The sequence below is a fragment of the Cucurbita maxima genome, unplaced genomic scaffold, assembly GCF_002738345.1.
Source record: "Cucurbita maxima cultivar Rimu unplaced genomic scaffold, Cmax_1.0 Cma_Scf00006, whole genome shotgun sequence".
NCBI lineage: Eukaryota > Viridiplantae > Streptophyta > Magnoliopsida > Cucurbitales > Cucurbitaceae > Cucurbita > Cucurbita maxima.
The window spans coordinates 2490727-2511882 of NW_019272022.1; the positions used below are offsets into that span (position 1 = coordinate 2490727).

The 21156-nt window shown below is 37.7% G+C and overlaps 4 protein-coding genes across 10 annotated transcripts in view; 1 reads left to right on the top strand and 3 right to left on the bottom strand.

The window, feature by feature from the left end:
* Positions 1–2616, bottom strand: part of LOC111480467 (ultraviolet-B receptor UVR8-like) — a 6298-nt gene extending 3682 nt beyond the window's left edge. For 2 of the 5 annotated variants that reach the window (XM_023125526.1, XM_023125522.1), the window contains exons 1-3: positions 2453–2616; positions 1495–1615; positions 429–1117 (exon numbers count right to left, since the gene is read on the bottom strand). In XM_023125526.1, the coding sequence (XP_022981294.1) occupies positions 429–767 (339 nt within the window). In that variant the 5' untranslated portion in view covers positions 768–1117; positions 1495–1615; positions 2453–2616. Of the gene's footprint in view, positions 1–428; positions 1118–1334; positions 1616–2452 lie in introns of all 5 variants that reach the window. The other 3 variants (XM_023125524.1, XM_023125523.1, XM_023125525.1) reach the window with 3 other exon arrangements.
* The window catches only part of LOC111480473 (stem-specific protein TSJT1-like), a 24073-nt gene extending 17642 nt beyond the window's left edge, over positions 1–6431 (bottom strand). The window contains exon 1 of the mRNA XM_023125532.1: positions 6416–6431. The gene's annotated coding sequence lies outside the window, so the exon portion shown is untranslated. The remainder of the gene's footprint in view (positions 1–6415) is intronic.
* LOC111480466 (MLO-like protein 11) lies at positions 4163–13095 on the top strand. The gene is made up of 16 exons (XM_023125521.1): positions 4163–4354; positions 4760–5901; positions 6620–6677; positions 6805–7040; positions 7125–7241; positions 8180–8240; positions 9068–9162; positions 9370–9444; positions 9711–9796; positions 10482–10531; positions 10691–10731; positions 10823–10993; positions 11144–11179; positions 11443–11510; positions 11622–11682; positions 12469–13095. The coding sequence occupies exons 2-16, from the start codon at positions 5773–5775 to the stop codon at positions 12838–12840; spliced, it is 1656 nt and encodes a 551-aa protein (XP_022981289.1). The 5' UTR covers positions 4163–4354; positions 4760–5772; the 3' UTR covers positions 12841–13095.
* A 1088-nt stretch (positions 13096–14183) lies between these two features.
* LOC111480465 (choline transporter protein 1-like) lies at positions 14184–20863 on the bottom strand. 3 transcript variants are annotated; one of them, XM_023125519.1, is made up of 11 exons: positions 20460–20861; positions 19145–19503; positions 18798–18943; positions 18442–18625; positions 17198–17271; positions 17005–17118; positions 16522–16878; positions 16171–16431; positions 15864–16091; positions 14676–14895; positions 14184–14603 (listed from the first exon to the last, which is right to left on the bottom strand). In XM_023125519.1, exons 1-10 carry the CDS (start codon positions 20642–20644, stop codon positions 14695–14697), a joined length of 2109 nt encoding a protein of 702 aa, XP_022981287.1. In that variant the 5' UTR covers positions 20645–20861; the 3' UTR covers positions 14184–14603; positions 14676–14694. The 3 variants fall into 3 exon arrangements, with proteins under 3 accessions (XP_022981287.1, XP_022981286.1, XP_022981288.1); XM_023125518.1 differs by having other exon boundaries at positions 14184–14895; XM_023125520.1 differs by lacking the exons at positions 14184–14603; positions 14676–14895 and having other exon boundaries at positions 16022–16109; positions 20460–20863.
* Between the last annotated feature and the right edge of the window lie 293 nt (positions 20864–21156).

Sequence of the window (21156 nt, forward strand, 5' to 3'; positions counted from 1 at the left end):
AAAAAAAAAAAAAAAAAAAAAAAAAAAACAAGAAGAAATATTCACAACTATTAACATTTTAACTAAATCAGGGGCCAAACCTCTATATTACTTTATGTTTTGCGATCTTGATCAAAAGGCATCAAATGTAGCCACATGGAAAACCAGCAAATTAAAAAATATTGATGATGAAAGAATAACTAAGAAGGCCAACCTTGAGAGGCAAACTATAAACTATGAATCACGTCACTTTCTTGTCAAAGTGCAAAACCTAACATCAACTATATTTCTCAGATATGTACAAATTCAATTTTAAAATCCGATTTCCATCCAACGAAATTTCAAAGCCCAATAAATAGCTAGATATTTAAGTATGCAAAATCCAGGCACATTCACAAGTACAGTAATTTAACTAAAAAGAAAAGCAATAGTTCTAGAAGAAATAATACATTGCCTTCTGAGGTCTCAACAATGTTGGAAGATTTTTCCACCAATTGCAAGAACCTAAAAACCCGTTTCCACTTCCCTTGACAGCGATCAAAGAGTTGTTTCTGGGAATCCATTCCCATTCTGGAATAAATGCTGTGTGATATACATAATTGAAATGCTGCAAAATCAACTAATGATCGAAACTTGAGGGGGTATAACTCATGGCTTCCTCCAAACATCTTGCAAGTCAACTCCAAGCAAACAAGATCACGAGCACTAAGCCGGCCAGAGGTTAGAACTTCGAAAATTAAATGTGAAGGCAAGTCCGCAAATGAGGTTGAATGAAGCCATTTAGCCATACTTTCAGTCAAATTTCTGACTTTCCAAGCTTGAATGAAATTTCAAATAAGAATCCCACTGAAATACAGTTAAAACTGACTCCCAGCTGAATACAGAGACGCTGATAGATGTAACCAATTATAGCCAACACGTAAGCGTTGTCAAATTTTTAGGCGAAATCTCAAGCAATTAAAGCAACAAATAAAGAACACATCAGAAGGGAGGAAAATATGGGAAATACAGTACAAAAAGGGCGTTCCTGAAAAGAATTTCAGCCTTAATGGGTACAAGGATTGGAAACAAATCATCAGATGGGACAAATGACACCCGCACAAGTTATTCAAAATTTGAAGAAATGCAACTTTTTTTCCTGCAAAAATCAATAAAAACAGTAGAAACAATTAGAATGCAGTAAATTACCTCAAAGATAATGACAAAATATCATCTCAAGAGCACTAAAAAGGTTTCAAGTAGACGCAAAGGTCAAAGTTGGTTCGTGCTTAAAATCAGATGAGACGAGTATGATTAATTGATTCAGACAACCAATGTTACTAACAAAAATAACAGGGAGGAATTGGAAAACGAACGATGGTGTTGATAAAGATGAGAAATGAGGCTTCATGATTGCAATGTCTGGAAGGCGACCAAGCATGCAAGAGATTGAGGATTACACAGGAATCAACGGGGGGGAGTGATAATTACAAAGCTTTTCTGTGCCGGTCACTTACTTTTCTGCAGAAAACTTACAATTAAATAACTTCAATGAAAAATGAGGGATGAGAGGGAATGTTAGTTAGCCGCCAGAAAGAGAGAGAGAGGAGGCAAGAGTGATGATTACGAAGCTTTTAAGTGCCGGTCACTAGCTTTTCTGCAGAAAAAGTTAAGAATAAATTACTTCCATGACAAATGGAACGGCAATGAGATAGAGAAGTATATTGGAAACGAAATTGGATTCTCGCGTTAGAGGGAGAGAGAGATGAATTAACAGCAAGCGAAGTAGAAAGAATAAGAAATTGAACTTCAAGAACTCTCTCGAATAACATATTCTGATTTTTCATTTCAAGTAAGGGAATTTCACAACAAAGATGAAAGGATTTAGACATGTCTTAAAAAATAAAGAATAATCCGCAAAAAACCATCATCACACGAGGACGCCTATGCAAAATCCACGAACTATTAATCATAATTTTGGAGTTGGACCTAACATCCGTGTCTTTGTTAATCTCATCTCAAAACTAAGGAACAACTTTCATCCAAAACACCATATGAAAGTTCTTCGTTCCCTAAAAGAAGCTCGCACTTTCAGAAATTGCTAAGAAAGAGTCAAATTCCGCTATCAGCTCACCAATAAGTCCAAATTGAAAATACGAATAATGATTCCCAAAAAGAACCTCAAATGTCGTACTTCCATCCACACATTTGAACAAAAGTAAATTCCTCGACCACAAAATCGAAGATTATAGAGGGAATTTGGGCCTTCAGCAACAGATAAACTACTATAATTTCGGTGAAAATTATACAACATTCCAAACAAGATCCTCCGGTTTTTTGTCAGACATTACGCATTATAATCGATTTCATGACAATTCAGATCTTGTTCTACGCCAACGCACACTAAGAACAATCAGAATGAAAAACACTACGCTGACAGAGTATATATGAATCAGTTGGACAAAACAAAATGAGAATAGGAAACAAAAAAAACCTGTGGATTGAGATGCTTGAGCTCTGACTTTTAGAAGAAACTGCAAAATCCTCCTCGATTTCTGGAGAGAGTAGGAAGTTTGGCTTCAATATGCCGAAAGTTCAATTTCGAGAGAGAATATGCTTCCGAGTTTCTCTTTTCTCTCTCTCAATAATTTTTTTTCCTTCTTTTGCTATCAATTTCATTAAATTAATAAAAATATTTGTAATTTTTTTCTTAAAAAATTAACACATTTAATTTTTAAAAAATACCCTCAAATAAAAAATAAAAAAATTCGTTAGTGTATTTTTTTTTTTTTTTTTTGTTTCCGGACAAAATAGAAATAATATTTTTTACTTCTAATAAAACTACTATTATCAATAATTCTCAACCATTTTTTTTTATTTTGTTTCGAAAAGATAAAACATTTATTTTTTATTATTATTTATTATCGAAAAGAAAGAGTTTTATGTAGTAGTTGTGTTTGATTCCTTAATTAATAAGGTAGCAGGTTCAACATCCACTAGATTAGAAAGCAACGCTTTTGTTAGGTAGCATGTAGAATGGTCGAGAGTACACTATTTTTCTATGCTCGGTTTACATGATACTTTTTCAGCAATAATTTTTAACTTACTAAAATCTAAAAATGTTCTTAAATTAAAAAAAAAAAAAAAATACTTTTACATGAAACGGTTAAAATTTAATTTAAAAAATATCCCTACATTTTAAAATTTTTTAAAAATATTTTTATTATTAATATGGAGACAAAATTGCTTTTTGTTCTTTAATGATTAGTATTCTTAAACGTTCATGAATATTTTTTAAGTACGTGCGTGTGTATTTTTTAAAATTTTTTTAAAATTGAAAAATATTAATAAAAACAATTGAAACTTCAATGGTATGAATAATTTCCAAGTAATTTTGAAATTTATTTTTTTAAATTTAAAGGTAGCTTGAAATTTCAAATTTTGAGTTGGAAGTTTATTAAGTAATCATTGTGATTGTGAACATAAAATTGCCAACAATCCAAGGGAAAAACATAAAGTTGGTTGTTGGTTGTTTGTTTGTTTGTTTGTTTTATTTTAAGAATAAAATGTCTGTTTAGATCTTAGTTTTTAAGGTACTATATGTTACCTAATTATATATTATAATATTAATCCATTTATTTTGTTTGTTGGTAATGGGTGTGTATAGTAAAAATAATAATTATTATTTTTTAAAAGAATTGAGATATTGACCAAGGATAAAAGTCAAAGATAAAATATTGATTTTTTTTTTTTTTGTTTTTTTTGGTATCATGTGATTTTCCCTTTTATACGAGGGGAGAGTATATATTTTTATTTTATATTTTTATATTTTGTATGCTTGAGCTCGAGTTAAAATACTAAGGGATTCGAGTATGGGCATAGATGATGGATTCACGATTTATGTTCATAAGAACCAAATTATGAGATTGAGGTGTTGATTTGGAAAGGAGCCCGAGCTTGAAAGATAACAAACCTATGAGACTCGTGACTTAATGCTTTAGTCTCGTACGAATGTCGTTGAAATTTGATTCGTTAGGTTCGTGGAAGTGAGATATACAATATTAAACAAGAAATCGCGTAAAAATAACAACTATACCTTAAATTTCTGTACGAGGGAGATGTTAGGTATTAATGAAAAGATTTGGAAAATGCAAAAAGTATACAAAGAAAGAGGGACATGTTCGTGGTGAGCAGGTGCAGGTGTGTGACGAACTTCTATGTAATTGAAAAAAATTGGGAAGAAAAAGTCACTTTAAAAACATTTTATGCGGGAAAGGAGTTAAGTGATCTAGAGATGAGAGACGCAACATGACTGAGATGGTGGCGTGGATGAGCTCAAACTTCAAAGATCCTACCTAGATTCAATGATTACAACTTATATGATTGAACCAACAAGGTGCTCTTTCTCAAACGACTTATTCACCAAGAATCTTAAGATAAACATATTTGATACGAAGCAAATCTAAGATGTGGGTCTTCCAACAAAACAAAACTTTCATATGATTTGTACTAATATTCAAAATCTAAATATAGATTCATTGTATCGTATCGACGCTCCTAGACATTTCCTTGCATTCATTGCAGTCTCGACAATACTGAATTACGTCTAATATGATAACTTTTTGATGGAACGATGAACCACCTTAGCCAAGCGTAATGGCTTCTTATATCACTTTCATAATCACAATCATAATTGGTAGCTTAATTTCAAAGGATTGCACATGCAACCTTGTTGAATCCTACCCATAACATCGATATTAAATTATTTTTGTTCATATATTTTTCATTGGGTGGATTCAAGTTCTATCCAGTTCTTGAATGAAAAATATGCTTCCAAATGAAGGTGTGAGGAATGAAGCAGCTGCGAGGGGTCCATTAAACGTGGACGATGGTCTTCAACGTAAGCAAAGCACAAGATACCCCAAATTCATTCATGATGCTTCCAAGGCAAAACGCGGAGTCGGCCATGGCGATGGCAACATCAAATTTATGGTTGCAGAAACGGGGAAGCAAAGAGCTGTTGGCCCTCAAACCCCATCACATCCACATCGCATTCAATCCCCTCCTTAATTATTGGACTTCAACAGTGTTCTACAGTATTCCCTTTTCTCTATTCTTTTCAACACGTCCAATTCACAAAAGTTCCCATTTGAACTTTGTAAGAAACAAGGGATTCCTTCAACATTTTACTGCTTCCTCGATTCGCGGAGTTGTGGGAAGTGAAAAGCAAAAGAAACCAAAGAAACAATCATAATCACATTGATGAGATTTCTCCTGGGGAATCAATGTGATTATCACTGGCTTTGTTCTTAGGATGATGCTTCATTTTCTGATGGGGAATTAATACTACTAGGAAGCTGCGGCTTTGTCAACCCCAAGAAGTTTGTGCACATGGGGTTGCTATTTGTCTATTAATAAACCTCCTAACCCCATGGCTGTACATTTATATATTGTTTATTTTTGGAATCAGCTGCCACTTTGATTTGGATTCGTATCTTTCGCATCTGTTCTGCTAGAGGTATAGTAAAAAGCAGCTGAGTGGGACTTTTGAGAGGCGATTTCTTGATATTTTTTAGGAATGTCAGTGGGATTTGAAGGGGATCTCAGGCAAAGTTGAGTACATCGGATCGAGTTAAAAGCATTTACCGATGGGTTCTTCTTGTTCCCTCAAAACATGATAGTTTGTTCTTTCCGGAGTTTTCTTCTGTTGGATCGATTTCAGGATCAAAGAAGCTGTTTTGTTTGTCAAACTGAAGTGCCAGGAAGATACTGGCGAAGTCTGCTGATACTGTTAGTCTTTGAGATTTGTTGGAAATGGCTGAAAATGCTGACCCAGAGGGGCGATCTCTGGCTTTGACGCCCACATGGTCTGTTGCTTCTGTATTGACAATTTTTGTGGCTGTTTCATTGCTTGTTGAACGGTCCATCCATAGGCTAAGCTCTGTAAGTATATTTCTGGACCCTGATTGTTATGCTTTAAACAAAGAATCTGGCCTGTTCACTAGACAAAAATAGCATGATTAACTTGGTTGGAGTTCTTATTTTAGATGTTGACTTCCCCCGTTTATGCAAATTCATGTACTATATGAAATATGTCTGGAATTTGGATTTTGTTGTGAAAATGTTTTGGACTCTGAGTGTTTGCCAGCTTAGCTTTACATTGTTCTTGGATATTGAAGATGTTAAGGTTTGTACTACTCAAGAAATATCTGTATGCTTTTGTGCTTACATGTGTGATTCTACTCTAGAGAAGATACATAATCTGGCTAAGAAGTATTTCAGAGACTCCAGACATTTTCTCCATGATCCATTGTGTTTCAGCTACGACAGATTTTGTAACAACCCAAGCCCACTGCTAGTAGATATTGTTCTCTTTGGACTCCTTCCGAGCTTCCCCTCAAAGTTTTAAAACGTGTCTATTAAGGAGAGGTTTCCACACCCTTACGCTGGCACACTACCCGGTGTCTGGCTTTGATACCACTGCAATGAAGCATTTCTTACAAAGGTGTGAAAACCTCTCCTTAGCATATGCATTTTAAAAACCTTGAGGGGAAGCCCGAAAGGAAAAACCCAAAGAGGACAATATCCGCCAGCGGTAGGCTTGAGCTGTTACAGATTTTATCCTAATCTTGATACGGGCTTGTTACTTTCACTTTTTCAGTGGCTGGGAAAAACTCATAGAAAGCCTTTATTTGAGGCAGTGGAGAAAATGAAAGAAGGTAACCGGCCTATTTATTTGCTCAATCACTTCGAATAAGAATAGCTTCAGATGGTGCCTGGTTCTCACTTTAATTCAGTGAAGATCTCCATTTTTCTCATTATAAATGCAATTGTTTGGCTTTGCAGAGTTAATGTTGCTTGGATTCATTTCTTTACTTCTGACAGCAACATCTAGCGTGATATCGAATATCTGCGTTCCATCCAAGTTTTATGATACCTCTTTCACTCCATGCACCCAGTCAGAGATTGATGAACAAAATGAGGATAATAGTTCATCAGAGAAACGAAAACTATATATGGTTTCTGTTTTTCCACATTTGTATAGGAGGATGCTAACTGTGAACAAAAATACTTGCAAAGAGGCACGTTATGGTTTTTTTTTATCTCGAACCGTTTCTTCTTCCACCCAATAGTCCATTGAAATTTGAAATTTCCTCATCTTGCAGGGTCATGAGCCATTTGTTTCTTATGAAGGTCTCGAACAATTGCATCGCTTTATCTTTATAATGGCAGTGACTCATATATTTTATAGTTGCTTGACAATGTTGCTGGCAATTGTGAAGGTTAGGTGTTCTTTCATACTCATTTTGTATTAAACCTTGATGAAAACTTAATCAGTTTTCAAAAAGTTTTGCAAACAGATTTTATGGATAGTTTGATTTACTTTCTTTCAATCATAGATTTTCTTCCTCAAGCAGTTTGCTGCATTCTCTAAAATCATAGAGATTAAATCGTTTTTTTTTTCCTTTTACTTACGGAATCTTTTATTTGGGGTTGATTTGGGAGAAGAACAATAGAAATGTTGTTCTTTTGATGGTTAATCGTAAAATGGATCATTCTGACTTCTATCTGTGAGATCTCACGTTGGTTGGAGAGGAGAACGAAACATTCCTTATAAGGGTGTGAAAACCTCTCCCTAGTTGACGCATTTTAAAACCTTGAGGGGAAGTTCGGAAGGGAAAACTCAAAGAGGATAACATCTGCTAGCGGTGGACTTGGGCTGTTACAAATGATATCATAGCCAGACACCGGGTGGTGTGCCAGCGAGGACGTTGGGCCCCCCAGGAGGTGAATTGTGAGATCCCACATCGGTTGGAGAAGGGAACAAAACATTTCTTATAAGGGCGTGGAAACTTCTCCCTAGTGGATGTGTTTTAAAACCTTGAGGGGAAGTCCGGAAGGGAAAGCCCAAAGAGAACAATATTTGCTAGATGTGGGCTTGGGCTGTTACACTATCTTTGTAAAGTGAATTGCATCTTGATATGGTTTGCTTGCCGTGCATCGGACATTCCTAACTTTACTTCTTATTAGATGAAAGTGAAATCGATTTATCTGATATTCAATCCAATATCTATTTGTTGCACCAGTTTTGAATGTGAAATTTAGTCTTTTAATTTGAGGCATTGACTATTCCTCTATTATCAAATAAAATGTCTGCATTCTTTGAAAGTTCACAGAAGACATATTTATTCTGATGGTTGACATTTGATAATTTGACCAGATCCACAGTTGGAGAGTATGGGAAAATGAAGCTCAAATGGACCGCCATGATTCATTCAGTGGTGAGCTCTATGATTATGTTACGTGTGCTTCTTAGCATTTAACTCTAGTTTAGGTTATCTTATCTTAGCCACTAAACGGGTTCACAAACTATCTGGGAGTTCAAACCCAGAACTTCGGAGGGTATCTCCAACCATGCCTAGCCCCTACCACCAGCCACCATATCAGATTTCAGTTCAAATACACTTGAAAAACTTTTTTATCCAACGGCCACAAAACTACCATGTCCTGTTTTGTAACAGCCCAAGCCCACCGCTAGCAAATATTGTCCTCTTTGGACTTCCCCTCAAAGTTTTTAAAACGCGTCTACTAGAGAGAGGTTTCCACACCCTTATAAGGAATGTTTCGTTTCTCTTTCCAACCTAGGTGAGATCTCACATGTTTTCAAGCTTGAATCATTTTAAACCTGTATGATGGAGGTATATTACATCTGAACTTCTGAAGGATCCCTTATTCATATCTCAGGGACTTCAATTTGTGCTTCCCTGAACCATCTTGCTCAGCCACATAAGTTTCAGCTTGTAGTTCTAAGTGATAATGTATGCTTGGATCTAATTTTTATTGTCCTTCAGCATAAATGCCCTTATATTATTTTAGTAATTATTGGTCCCTATTTCCTCATATTCTTAGCAAAGTATCAACAACACCAGAGAGTTCTCAACGGACGTTCATGAACAGCACCTATCTGTTCTAAGGGGTTCATTTTTGTGTTTAAGTTACTTTGTAATTGATACTATGGTATTTAGTATGATCACATTTTGTATTCTGTAGATGGTTCGGATTTTTTTTTTTTGGTGAAATAACGATTATTTCTCTGCTGTTATTATAGATACTACGAGAAAAAAAATAATGCAGAGACAATCTACCTTTGTACAATATCACACCTCCAATCCTTTAACCAGGAAGAGTGTTCTTATTTGGATGGTAAGCATTTAACTTCTATTCTTTAAGACAATGCCGTATGACTGCTATATTCATACACCCACCACCATTTTGGATACTTACTTCAACAGTGTATTGTCTGCAAAGGGCTACTATACTGAAACGATTGGTGTTCTATTAAAATTATACTTCTATTGACTTACATATCGACATTAACCCTTCTTTGAAATGATTAAATGGTAACTGTAGACATGTTTCTTTCGGCAATTTGGGCGTTCTGTTGTTCGTTCCGACTACCTTGCACTTCGCAAAGGCTTCATCATGGTACATTTATATGTTTAAGCTCTCTATAATTCTTTAGGCTTATATTTGTCGCCATCCTGTTACCAGTTCTTAATTTGAATTGAAGATTTTCAAAAAGTAAAAATAAATTATTTGTGTGGATTGCTATCTTTCTTTCATTGTCTTTACCATTTGCGCACGTTTTAGAGCTGTAGCATTTTCAAATCTCCAGCTGCTTCTTCACTAATAAAAAATATAATCTTTTAGTTATCATTATTTACGATTTTCCTACATCTTATTCTTTGCAGAATCACAATCTCTCATCGAAATATGATTTCCATAGCTACATGGTTCGTTCGATGGAAGAAGAATTCCAGAGGATAGTTGGTGTGAGGTAGTTGAAGTGTCTGTCATCTTCAATTCTAGAATCTATGTTGCATGTTGTAATTCTATTTTTCTAGTCATTGCTATCAAAATAAAAGAGTTTAGGATCAGCTATTACTCTTTGTAATATATTGTCAGAAGAAGGAAGCTCTCTTCCGTTCTTTGTTGGGATTTCCCCCTTCAGTTGGGGAGGGAAATGAAACATTGCTTATAAGGGTGTGGAAACCTCTCTCTAGTAGATGCGTTATAAAAATCGTGAGGTTGACGGCGATATGTAACGAGCCAAAGTGGACAATATATGCTAGCGGTGGGTTTGAGCTGGTATAAATGGTATCAGAGCCAGATACCGGTGGTGTGCCAGCAAGGACGTTGAGCCCCCAAGGGAGGGTGGATTGTGAGATCCAACGTCGGTTGGAGATTTGCTGTTACAAATTTTCTGTGCTAATTTCAATGGTTTTGTCCTTTGAGTGGAATAGGAAATCTTTTGAAGACAAATTTGAAGCCACCCAGAATGTTGTTCCGATAGGCTCTTCTATTTTGCTTTTCTATGTTTTTTTTAGGAAATTAACTTTTAGAATCTACTGAAAGGAATGTGTTTTCTGCGATAATATTTCTAAAGTTTCATCCCCAAGTGTAGCTGAATTTCTTATTTCGTGGGAATTACGGAAGCCAATCCTCTTTTCACTTTATTGCAGCGGTCCACTATGGGGATTTGTTGTTGCGTTTCTGCTGTTTAATGTGAAAGGTAACCCTCTGTTTGCATCGCTGCATATCTTGCTCTCGTTTAAACAATTTATTTATTTACCGAGAGCGACAGTCGTCCTTCACCGTGTCCCTTAATCATAATTTTCAAACTGCAACTAGCTTGTTATTATAAGCTTTGATATCTTTTCCCATCTTTCAGGGTCTAATCTATACTTTTGGATAGCAACTATTCCTGTTACTGTGAGTCCTCTGTCTCTCTGTCTCAAGAGCTGCAGCATGTATCTAGTTGATGGTCAGCTGAACTTTTGGCTACTTTTCATTTTATATACAGCTTGTTCTTTTAGTAGGCACAAAGTTACAGCATATTATTGCAACTTTGACATTGGAAAATGCTGGTATAACCGGCTTTGTTTCTGGAGCAAAGCTGAGGCCTCGTGACGATCTTTTCTGGTTTAAGAAGCCTGAACTCCTGTTGTCCTTGATCCATTTTGTTCTTTTTCAGGCATGTCTTGATTAAAAATGTTGCCTACAAATTCAAGTTGATATCTACTTCTGCATCGAAATAAACAAGATGTATCTGTTATATTTGGCTTGTTAAAAATTAACTAACATTCATAGCTTTTTTTCCCTTTTTTTCTTGATCTTCTTGCAGAATGCTTTTGAATTGGCTTCGTTCTTCTGGTTCTGGGTACGAGTCCTGGCTTCTTTAATCTCCATGGAAACCGAAACCAAGCCACTTTGAAATTTTCGTATTTCACCGATTTATTCTAGTGAAATAGGAAGCATGTGACATTAGCAACACATTTTGAAGTTCATCAACAAAATGACTGAACAAGAGCTCACATTATATAGTTTCCTTTAAAACTTGATGAATTTTTATCTCCCTTTCTTGGTAATCCAGACATTCTTTTTTCCTTCTCATAATTATTAGCTTGTTTAATTTGACTACAGTGGCAATTTGGATACAGTTCTTGCTTCATTAGTAATCATCTGCTTGTCTATATAAGGCTGATCTTGGGGTATGAATCTTTAATTAGAGGCTGTCATAACCTTATATACATAGCTATGTTAGTCGCCTGTTGTGTGATAAGTATCCTGAAAGTACTTGCTTTGCTTTATCTTTTTCGTAGGTTTGCTGGACAGTTTCTTTGCAGTTATAGCACCTTGCCCCTGTATGCACTGGTTACTCAGGTATTGTAAGGCATAATATCTTGCATTCTGATAGGCTGTTTAAAAATTATTAGTACCCACTGATTAAAGTGTAAAACTTCGATGTATATCGGTGGGCTCTTGTCGTTCTTTGAGTTTCTTCCTGGATAGGTCTTCTGAATGATGAACATATATGCGTACATGAAAACTTGAAATGTATCGAAGCTTCAGGGAGTAGAAAAGAAACAGGATGCTGCTATTTGAGCTGAGTCCGCTCTTGTAAGGGAACATGGGTGTAGAAGCAATAGCAAGAGTACTTCAGTGGAACTTTATCTTGTTAGTAGTCCATGGGAGGATTAACGTTAGTGACACTATCTAATGGCCATTGTTTTCCATTTGTGGTTTCCATGTCAAGCTCACCACTAGCAGACACTTTGGACTTTCCCTTTCGAGCATTCTCTCAAGGTTTTTAAAACGCGTTTGTTGGGGAGAGGTTTTCATATCCTTATAAAGAATGTTTCGTTTTCCTTCCCAACCGACGTGGGATCTCACAATCCACTCCCCTTTGGGGCTTAGCATCCTTGCTGACACTCGTTTCCTTCTCCAAGCGATGTGGGACCCTCCAATCCACTCCCCTTCGAGGCCCAACGCCCTTGCTGGCACACCGCCTCGTGTCCCCCCCTCCCCTTGGGGCTCAGCCTCATCGCTGACACATCCTTATAAAGAATGTTTCATTCTCCTCCCCAACCGACGCAGGATCTCAAATTCATTCCTTTTTTAGTTTATGTTTCTAACTTGCTGTTTTTTTCCTTTACATTTCTTTTGCAGATGGGAACAAACTACAAGGCTGCCTTAATTCCACAAAGGATAAGAGAAACAATCCATGGGTGGGGTAAGTCAGCTAGAAGGAAGAGAAGGCTCCGGATATTTACTGATGATGCCACATTCAACACAGAAACAAGCACTGTGATGTCACTAGAGGACGACGACAATCCTGATACACCCAAAGTTGCCACTGGCTATGCCGAAATTGAGTTGCAGCCACCTACTGCAGTGAATGTATCCCTCTCTGTTGCTAATGATACATCACGTGGGGTAAAAACTGGCCTTCAACCCTCTCGGTCCCTTTCTTCACCTGTCACTCAAAACTTCGATGTCAAAAACTCTTTAAGAAGCTCATCTATGCCGGTACGAAGATAGCACGTAGCTAGTAAACAGAGCTATAGAAATATCATATAAATTAGCATAAATTTGAGTAAAGAAGTTAGTACAAACATAATTGACAAGATTAAAGTGTTCAAAATGTGAGCCTAGAGATTTGTTTATAGGATACTGAGCTTGTATTCGTAGAAAACAGGACATGAAGCTGCTTGTATTGTAATATATTCTCCCGACAATGTAGGAAAGTTGTAGACTACAATAATAGAAGAGAGTTCCCAGATATTCCATATTTCATATGTTTATTAGGAAGCTTTTATTGAAAGCTGCAAGAAGACATTTCTTTGAGGTACAAACTCTAAACCAGACCACCATTAGATTTCATGTTCTGATTTGCTCCCCCACTGGATTTTATGTTATGATTTGCTGGCTCTACTGCTGGAACGATTCCATCTGGAACGGCTTCAGACGTTTTAATAGATTCTTGGACCATAGAGTAACTCTTGCCGACTGCGCAGCCACAGGGCGGAGGTAATACCGGGTATCTCTGCCATTGACACGGCAAACAACTGTAAAAGGGTTGACAACCAGAGTTTCTGCCACAGCCGTGGTTTGGAGGACACACATATCCTCCACCATGGTTGCCATGGTTGCCATGGTTGCAGCAGTCGCGGTACGAACTAAATTTCGGTATGCTACCTTCTGGTACTTTATTATTTAGCTCAGCATGGATGAAATTGTGAAGTTCATACTCTTGTCCAAAAGATACACTGTTATTTATTGATTCGTTTTCAGAATCGTTGTCTTTGAGAACTCGGTTGGCGGAGCTGTGGCTTAAGCAGAGCAAAATCAAGAGACTAACCAAGAAACTATCTTTTGTGACAGCCATTTTCCTGAAATTTACCATTTCAGGAAGAAATCAAGTACTTTCCTGTGCTTCTCAGAGTGGAAGTTCTTTTGCATTTTATAGGGTAGGGAGTTTGCTGAGTTTGGAGGAGAGAATGCTAAAGCAACAAAAGCATTGACATTGGTTCGGCCTAAGAGTCCGGAGGCCAACATTGTGTGAGGTTATTGCCTTAGTTCTTGAGACAGGAACATTCAATGTAAATTAGATTAACATGAAGTCAGCTATTACAAAAGATTTTAGTTTGAAAACCATCCAACAAAAAAACAAAAACCCATCTCTGTGCGACATTTGTTCTAACCGGCGAACAAGTCAGTCGTCAGACATACAATCAAGTCTTGAGTCATGTTTGGCCGAAAATATTTTATGAAACTTGAGCGAGGAAATGCGTTAAATATAGTTTGAAAGAAAGCAATGTTAGGCTAAAAAGTGAATAAACAACAATCATAACTTTGATAGCATATAGTCCAAATAAGAAGAATTGACAACTAGTCACATCTCCTATAGTACATTTTTGGGCATTTTAGCCTTAACAAGTGTAGACATGATTTAAGTGAACGATCATACACATATTGACATGATATGAATAATAAAGGCCTAACTACACATGAATACTAGTAAAAAGGGTTGAAACAGGCATACGACCATGGATAACATGCCTTAGACAAGTATGACCAAGACATCCAACAATGACCACAGGCAACACACCTTGGACAAGAATGAGACAAAAAGAACCCACATACTATTAACTAATATCAATTCAGTTGTAATGGACAATATAATGTCCAAAGTTCCGAGATCGAGTTCTGGGGAGGAATTCCAGCTCATCATTTTTGCCCCCGGCCTAAACATATTCCCTGCCTATGATTATATTATTTACAGCTAAAGAACTAAGACCATGTGTTGGGGATGAATGCCGCAAGAGAAGGTCAAGGCCATTGGGGTAATACTCAGAGAGAGTAATAATGAAAGTAAATGGTAAAGGTGAGAGTTCATGAGCTTGGAGGTCCTTGTGTAAGTCTTTGCATCTCATTTTGATCATTTAGTGTCTCCATGAGGAGAGGAGGGGCATACTGAGCTGTGCCTTGATGTTCTTCTGAATCTTGACAGTATGAAAGGATTATTGTGTCAATGGACATCTCCACCACTCCAAAGAAAAGTGTAGCAACTACATAGCCTAGTCCCCAGCAAACCTGTCATTTCGAAATGAGTAACGGATCGAATGAGGAATTGTTACGGTTTAGCCATGGGATCATATGTATGAACTTGAATCTTTTGTTTATCAAAGTTTTCAAATTATCCATTGTTTGATATGTTGAAGGAATGATAATACGAAAATTTCAAAATAAAGGGTCGAGCTATTAGCATTCTAGCACCATTGACGGTTTTCTATAAAAACAAGGCTAAATTATATAAGAAAAATACGTATGATGTTTGTCTCTTGTTTCAAAAATATCTCTATTCTCTCAAAAGTTGTAATATTACCCATGTGAGATCCCACATCGGTTGGGGAAGAGAACAAAACATTCTTTATAAGAGTTTGGAAACTTTTCTCTAGTAGACGCGTTTCAAAAACCTTGAGGAAAAACTCGAAAGGGAAAGTCCAAATAGAACAATATCTACTAGCAGTGGGCTTGGACGGTTACAAATGGTATCAGACTTAGACAACGGGTGATGTGCTAGTGAGGAGGTTGAACCCCGAAGGGGGGTGGATTGTGAGATCCCACATCGGTTGGGGAATAGAACCAATCATTCTTTATAAAGGTGCGAAAACCTCTCCTTAGTAGATGCGTTTTAAAAACCTTGAAGAGAAGCCTGAAAGGGAAAGTTTAAAGAGGACAATATCTACTAATGGTATCAAAGCCAGACACCGGGTGGTGTGCCAGCAAGAACACTAAGCCCCCAAAGGGGTGGATTTTGAGATCCCACATCAGTTGGAGAGGGGAACGAAACATTCCTTATAAGGGCGTGAAAACCTCTCCCTAACATACATGTTTTAAAAACCTTGAGGGGAAGCCTGAAAGGGAAAGCTCAAAGAAGACATTATCTACTAGTGATGGGTTTGGACTGTTACGACCTGACCTGGCCTGTCATAAACGTTTCAAAAAGCCTCTTTATCCACTAAGAATATGAATCAAGTGAATCAAGAACAAGAACTTACCAGGACTGGAAACAATGGGGAAGAAATCTTGTTATGAGCAGATCTGTATTTGTGAGTATCCAACATGAGGAAAGCAAAAAGAGCACTTGCGAGGCTCACACACAGTTTTCCAAGAAACAGAATGACATCTCCAATCACATTCACTTTTCCGATCCGAAGGATGTTGTTAATAATCAACTCGGTTGCGATAGCAGACGCCTTGCAGAAGCTCTTGCCCGTTATCGCGATCTGCACGAATCAGAATAGCTACCATATTGCAATCAGTGATGAACAGGTAAAGAGACCAAGTCAATGAAAATAAACTTACCATGATATACGCATTTCGGTTAACGGATTTGATAATCCACTCTATACATCTCAGGCAAAACCGAGACGTATTATGTGCTGCTCTGCCAATCCAGCTATTTGGTGTGGTACTCGCAACCTTCAATTTGCGACGAATAGACTCGAGTAAGAAACGAATTGATTCCATAAAGGACACAGTCAAGGAACCGAGAGCCATGGACCCAAGGTTATATCTTGCTAGCTGTTTCATTGAGGCGAAAACCGGAAGAAATGGTATTTCAGGCTGCATTAAACCAGAAACAATGAGTCTTTGAGAATGAAACAATAACAACCTTGCCTCGTCGGATATGTTGCCACACCGTTAGTAACTTACCGAAGTTTCGCTACGAGCCCAATAATAGGAGGCCACTGAACCTGCAATGACTGTTGAAGAGCATGCTACAAAAAATTGAGTAGCCCAATAGCAACCAAACAGGTGAAAAAAGATGGCAATGTCGATATGAGGAGTATAACGGAGGCTATAACCACAGCAACGGTCACAGTTCACTCGTCTCGAAGCAAGATCATAAGTACAGCAGTTTGAGTTGCAATTATTCTGGACAACCCGACCAGAGCTAAAGAGATGAAGAGCAGCTGACAACCATAACATGTAAAAAATTGCAAGGATAGCATAAGGTATGATTGGAAAGATTATGAGTGCTTGAACTTCTCCAATCACCTTTGCAGCTACCTGCATACAGAGTAATATAAACCAAAATGAAATAAACTAAGCATGCCTCGATGAAATGCACGGAAATAAGTGACATATAGACGAAGAAATCAAACGTCAAAAACTTACAACCAGTGTAGTACTTGCCTTTAGGACAGACGTTGCCATTATGATTCGGCGGATGATGGCGATCGATGTAAGAACAGAGACTGCCATAATGAAGGTCATTAGAACAGCAGCAGCGCGCATATGATTGAGCTCCTGAACAATAAATCCTATTGGGTGATCGCAATCAGACTGAGATTTTTATCCAAAAGGCTCACGAGGTTAAGTTACTTACCCTTCCAAATATGTGGACGTAGGGATCATGTTCACCAATGATGGGAGTTATAGCATCATTTCCTATCCATCCAGCTATGGCGATGAAGATATTATAATTAGTAATGTTGATATAAGAAGATGAACTATCAGTAATATTGTGATACAAGAGGATGAAATAGGAACTTAAACATAAACGGTACAACTTCACAATATTTAAGTTTTGGGAATTCAATCGAATATTAGAACTTTGATGTAAGATACATGTAACAGGATATTTAGATTCGCTAACAACCTAAGCCCACCGCTAACAGATATTGTCCTCTTTGAGTTTTCTCATTCAAGCTTCCCCTCAAGGTTTTTAAAACGCGTTTACTAAGGAGAGTTTCCACACCCTTATAAGGAATGTTTCGTTCCCCTCTCCAACCGATGTGGGGTCTCACAATCCACCCCCCTTGGGGGGCCAGCATCTTCACTGGCACACCGCCCAATGTCTGGCTTTGATACCATTTGTTGTTGGGATGAAGTCCCACATTGGCTAATTTAGGGAATGATCATGGGTTTATAAGTAAGGAATACTATCTCTATTGGTATGAGGCCTTTTGGGGAAGCCCAAAGTGAAGTCATGAGAGCTTATGCTCAAAGTGGACAATATCATACCATTGTGGAGAGTCGTGATTCCTAACATTTGTAACACATCCCAAACCCACCACTAGTAGATATTGTCCTCTTTAGGCTTTCCCTTTCATGCTTCCCCTCGAGGTTTTTAAAACGCGTCTACTAGGGAGATATTTCCACACCCTTATAAAATATGTTTCATTCCCCTCTCCAACCGATGTGGGATCTCACAATCCACCCCGTTGGGGACCTAGCATCCTCGCTGGCACACTGTCTAATGTCTGGCTCTGATATCATTTATAACATCTCAAGCCCACCACTAGCAAATATTAGCCTTTTTGGGCTTTCACTCAAGGTTTTTAAAACGCGTCTACTAGGGAGAGGTTTCCACACCCTTATAAGAAATGTTTTGTTCCCCTCTCCAACCGATGTGGGATCTCACAGATTCCAATTAAATAATCTCCTAAGGAGGTCAAAGAAGTGAGAAAAGAGGGCAGTCCACTTCATAAGTCTGATATAAACTTCAGATTTTGTATAAACAAATTGCACAATAATTCTATGATTTTCAAATATTTTTCGTGTTGGACTGAAGCAAAACATGAAATCATTGAACATTAAGTAGAAAGGTGGAGTAAACATGTTCCTCACCTTTAAGGTAATAAAACATTGTGACCGCCACGATAAGAACGTTGAATAGGACTACTGTTACCCACGGCATTGCAGCAACGAAATGTCGAACCATTAACAACCAAATCACTGCCAAAAATAGAGGCAAGATTCCTCCACAAACAATCAATACTGGCCATGACTTCCCAATATCCGACACGTATCGCTACGAGTAGTACAACAGAACAAGTTTAAACTTCAGAAATGGTATGATACACAAACAAAGTTAAGACATGATAGAGAAGCTTCAGACAGGGTGCTACAGACATTATCCTAAACAGTCTAGCAACTCGAGAGTACAATTTATAGAGTTTATTTTTTCTTTTTTCCGTGTATACCTTTAAGACAAATGACCGAGAGTTGGTCGACTTATGAATAGATTTATCTATGATCAAATCTGCATCTATGTTCACTCCACCCATCTGCTTCCAATGTGTTAATGATACGTTCGAGGGGCGAGCAAGGAATTGGCAGCTCCAATAAACTGAGAAAAACACCATTCTAAGAGAGGTTAAAAATTAAAGAACATTACAAACACGTAGACATTGCAGAGAACGGATGTCGTAAACGAAGGAGAAAGGATTGAAAGATTAGCTGCATCCAAAAGATTCTAGACATGAAGTTTTCGATCTAATCTAAAACGGTATAAACAGATATAGTATCAAGAAAGATCTATCTCACTTACCATTTATGCTAGGAAAAATGACAGGGTAACAAGGACCCTGAAGGTTAACAGAGCTGTTTCTCATCTCAGGCGTAAGGAACTCAAAATAATCATAGTTCCTGTCTATCCAATCATCCATTGAGAGGCGGATTTCACCTTCTGGATAGTCACAAACCCAGTTTAGAGAGTCTTCCGAAGGAGTCGGGCAATCCAACAAGCATATACTCCGTGCATCGGCCAGCTTAAATTGACTGTCCTTCAGATGACTTTGATAAACTTGATTAGGATTCAACCAATATTTCAGCTCCAATTCACGGAGGCCGGGATTAGCATGCTTGTCACCACATACGTTTCCTTTATAGTCTAGTCCATATGTAAGCCTGATAAACAGTAGGATAAACTTACTGTTACAAGAAAATTACTAAACCAAATCACAGTGGATGAATGGGAAAACCATGACCCTTAAAAGTTATAGCGATGAAGCGATACGAGGGCGAGAGAGCACTTGGTTCTTCAGTTCCAAAGGGTTTTATATGAATCTTACAGGATTTATAGTTCATCAAGGACATAATGTCAGTTTACACATAAACTTGAAAAGAAGGAAGAACAAGGCTATAACGGCCCAGGCCCACCGCCAGCAGATATTGTCCTCTTTAAGCTTTCCCTTTCGGGCTTCCCCTTAAGGATTTAAAAAGCGTCTGCTGTTAGGAAAAGGTTTCCACACCCTTATAAAGGGTGTTTCGTGCTACTCCCCAACCAATGTGGGATATTACCAAAGCAAACTAAAAAATGAAAATGGCCTACCCATGTGCAAAATTTCTTTCAAAATGCAAGAGGGAACAGACAAAGAAGGCCCATTGAAACTACCAGCAGCTATCTAGCCAAACATTTGAGTATTAGGTTGTACTACACAACAAAATATCAGGTGGGAAGTGATGATATAGCAGAATTCATGTGGGAAGGTGAGCATCAGCATGAAGGTTCCAAATCCAAGCGGTAGTATCAGGACCTAAGCTATTGTTCTTAGCCTATTCCTCGAAAGAAATTTTTACGGGATCCCTATCTACCAAAATTTTGACTTCTGGTTAAGGCAAATGAATAATCATCGAGTCCTCTTTCCTAACAAGACATCTAAAGAGACCCGCCAACCGTTAAGTAATTAATGAACCTATCAGAGATGGATTTTTATGCTTAGTTTCTTACGACGTACCCCATAAATGGTAAAACCCTTTAGAGATTTCTGGGACCTCTATGAATGAAAGAGAAAACAGGCAAGAACATACAGAAACCATTGAAGTAGCTCACTAAAAGAAGAGGGTAGCATTAGATTTCTTACCTTAATGGGTTTCCTTGGTTGAATCCAAAGCTGGAGTTAACAATCATTCCAACCCAGAAAGCTATAAAGATGAGAAGAAACACAAGATCCCTGCATTTTCTATTGTGGCTAATGATCCCACCCATTTGGGCACTCCCATCAGTTGAGGGGTACCTCCCAATCACTGCCCCTAAAGGACCCCTCATCTTCACACCCCCTGGTTTCCCCTTCCAAGCAGAAACACAGAGAGAATCAAGTGAAAAGTATAATGAGGGCAATGGGAGTAGTAAAGTAAGGGTTCAAAGGAGGGCAATGGGGTCACAGTGTGAAAGAAAAAGCAACAAAGAAAAGGTTTCAGATTTGGAATCTTTCCGCTAATTTTTCCTTTGGGCTTCTGGACATTGATACTGTAGTGTCTCGGGGGGCTCAGCTAAAGAACAATTAAAGAAACCTTCAAGTTTTTAATGGATCGAAGACATTCGTGGAATAATATGGGATAAAGACGTTTAATTAGTGATGGGCAACATTAAATTTGGATAAAGAACTCATTTTTTTTACCCTTTCAAACAAGCACCGAGTGGAGAAATGAGCCGTTGAACCAGTAAAAGGCGAGCCAGCCAGCATGGGAGTATCTGATATTAAATTGCATACATATAATTAGGGTTTAAGGTTTAAGTCTATGATTATTCCCCCGATCTACGGACTTTGTCGGTTTTAC

Excerpts from the sequence above, each read along its gene's own strand:
- LOC111480466 (XM_023125521.1), top strand. The coding sequence starts at position 5,773 with ATGGCTGAAAATGCTGACCCAGAGGGGCGATCTCTGGCTTTGACGCCC. Across the intron at positions 8,241-9,067 it reads CCGCCATGATTCATTCAGTG|ATACTACGAGAAAAAAAATA; the intron begins GTGAGCTCTATG and ends CTGTTATTATAG. Across the intron at positions 10,532-10,690 it reads TCTGCTGTTTAATGTGAAAG|GGTCTAATCTATACTTTTGG; the intron begins GTAACCCTCTGT and ends CCCATCTTTCAG.
- LOC111480465 (XM_023125519.1), bottom strand. The coding sequence starts at position 20,644 with ATGAGGGGTCCTTTAGGGGCAGTGATTGGGAGGTACCCCTCAACTGAT. Across the intron at positions 17,272-18,441 it reads AATGTTTTATTACCTTAAAG|CTGGATGGATAGGAAATGAT; the intron begins GTGAGGAACATG and ends TCATCGCCATAG. Across the intron at positions 17,119-17,197 it reads ACGTCCACATATTTGGAAGG|GAGCTCAATCATATGCGCGC; the intron begins GTAAGTAACTTA and ends TTTATTGTTCAG.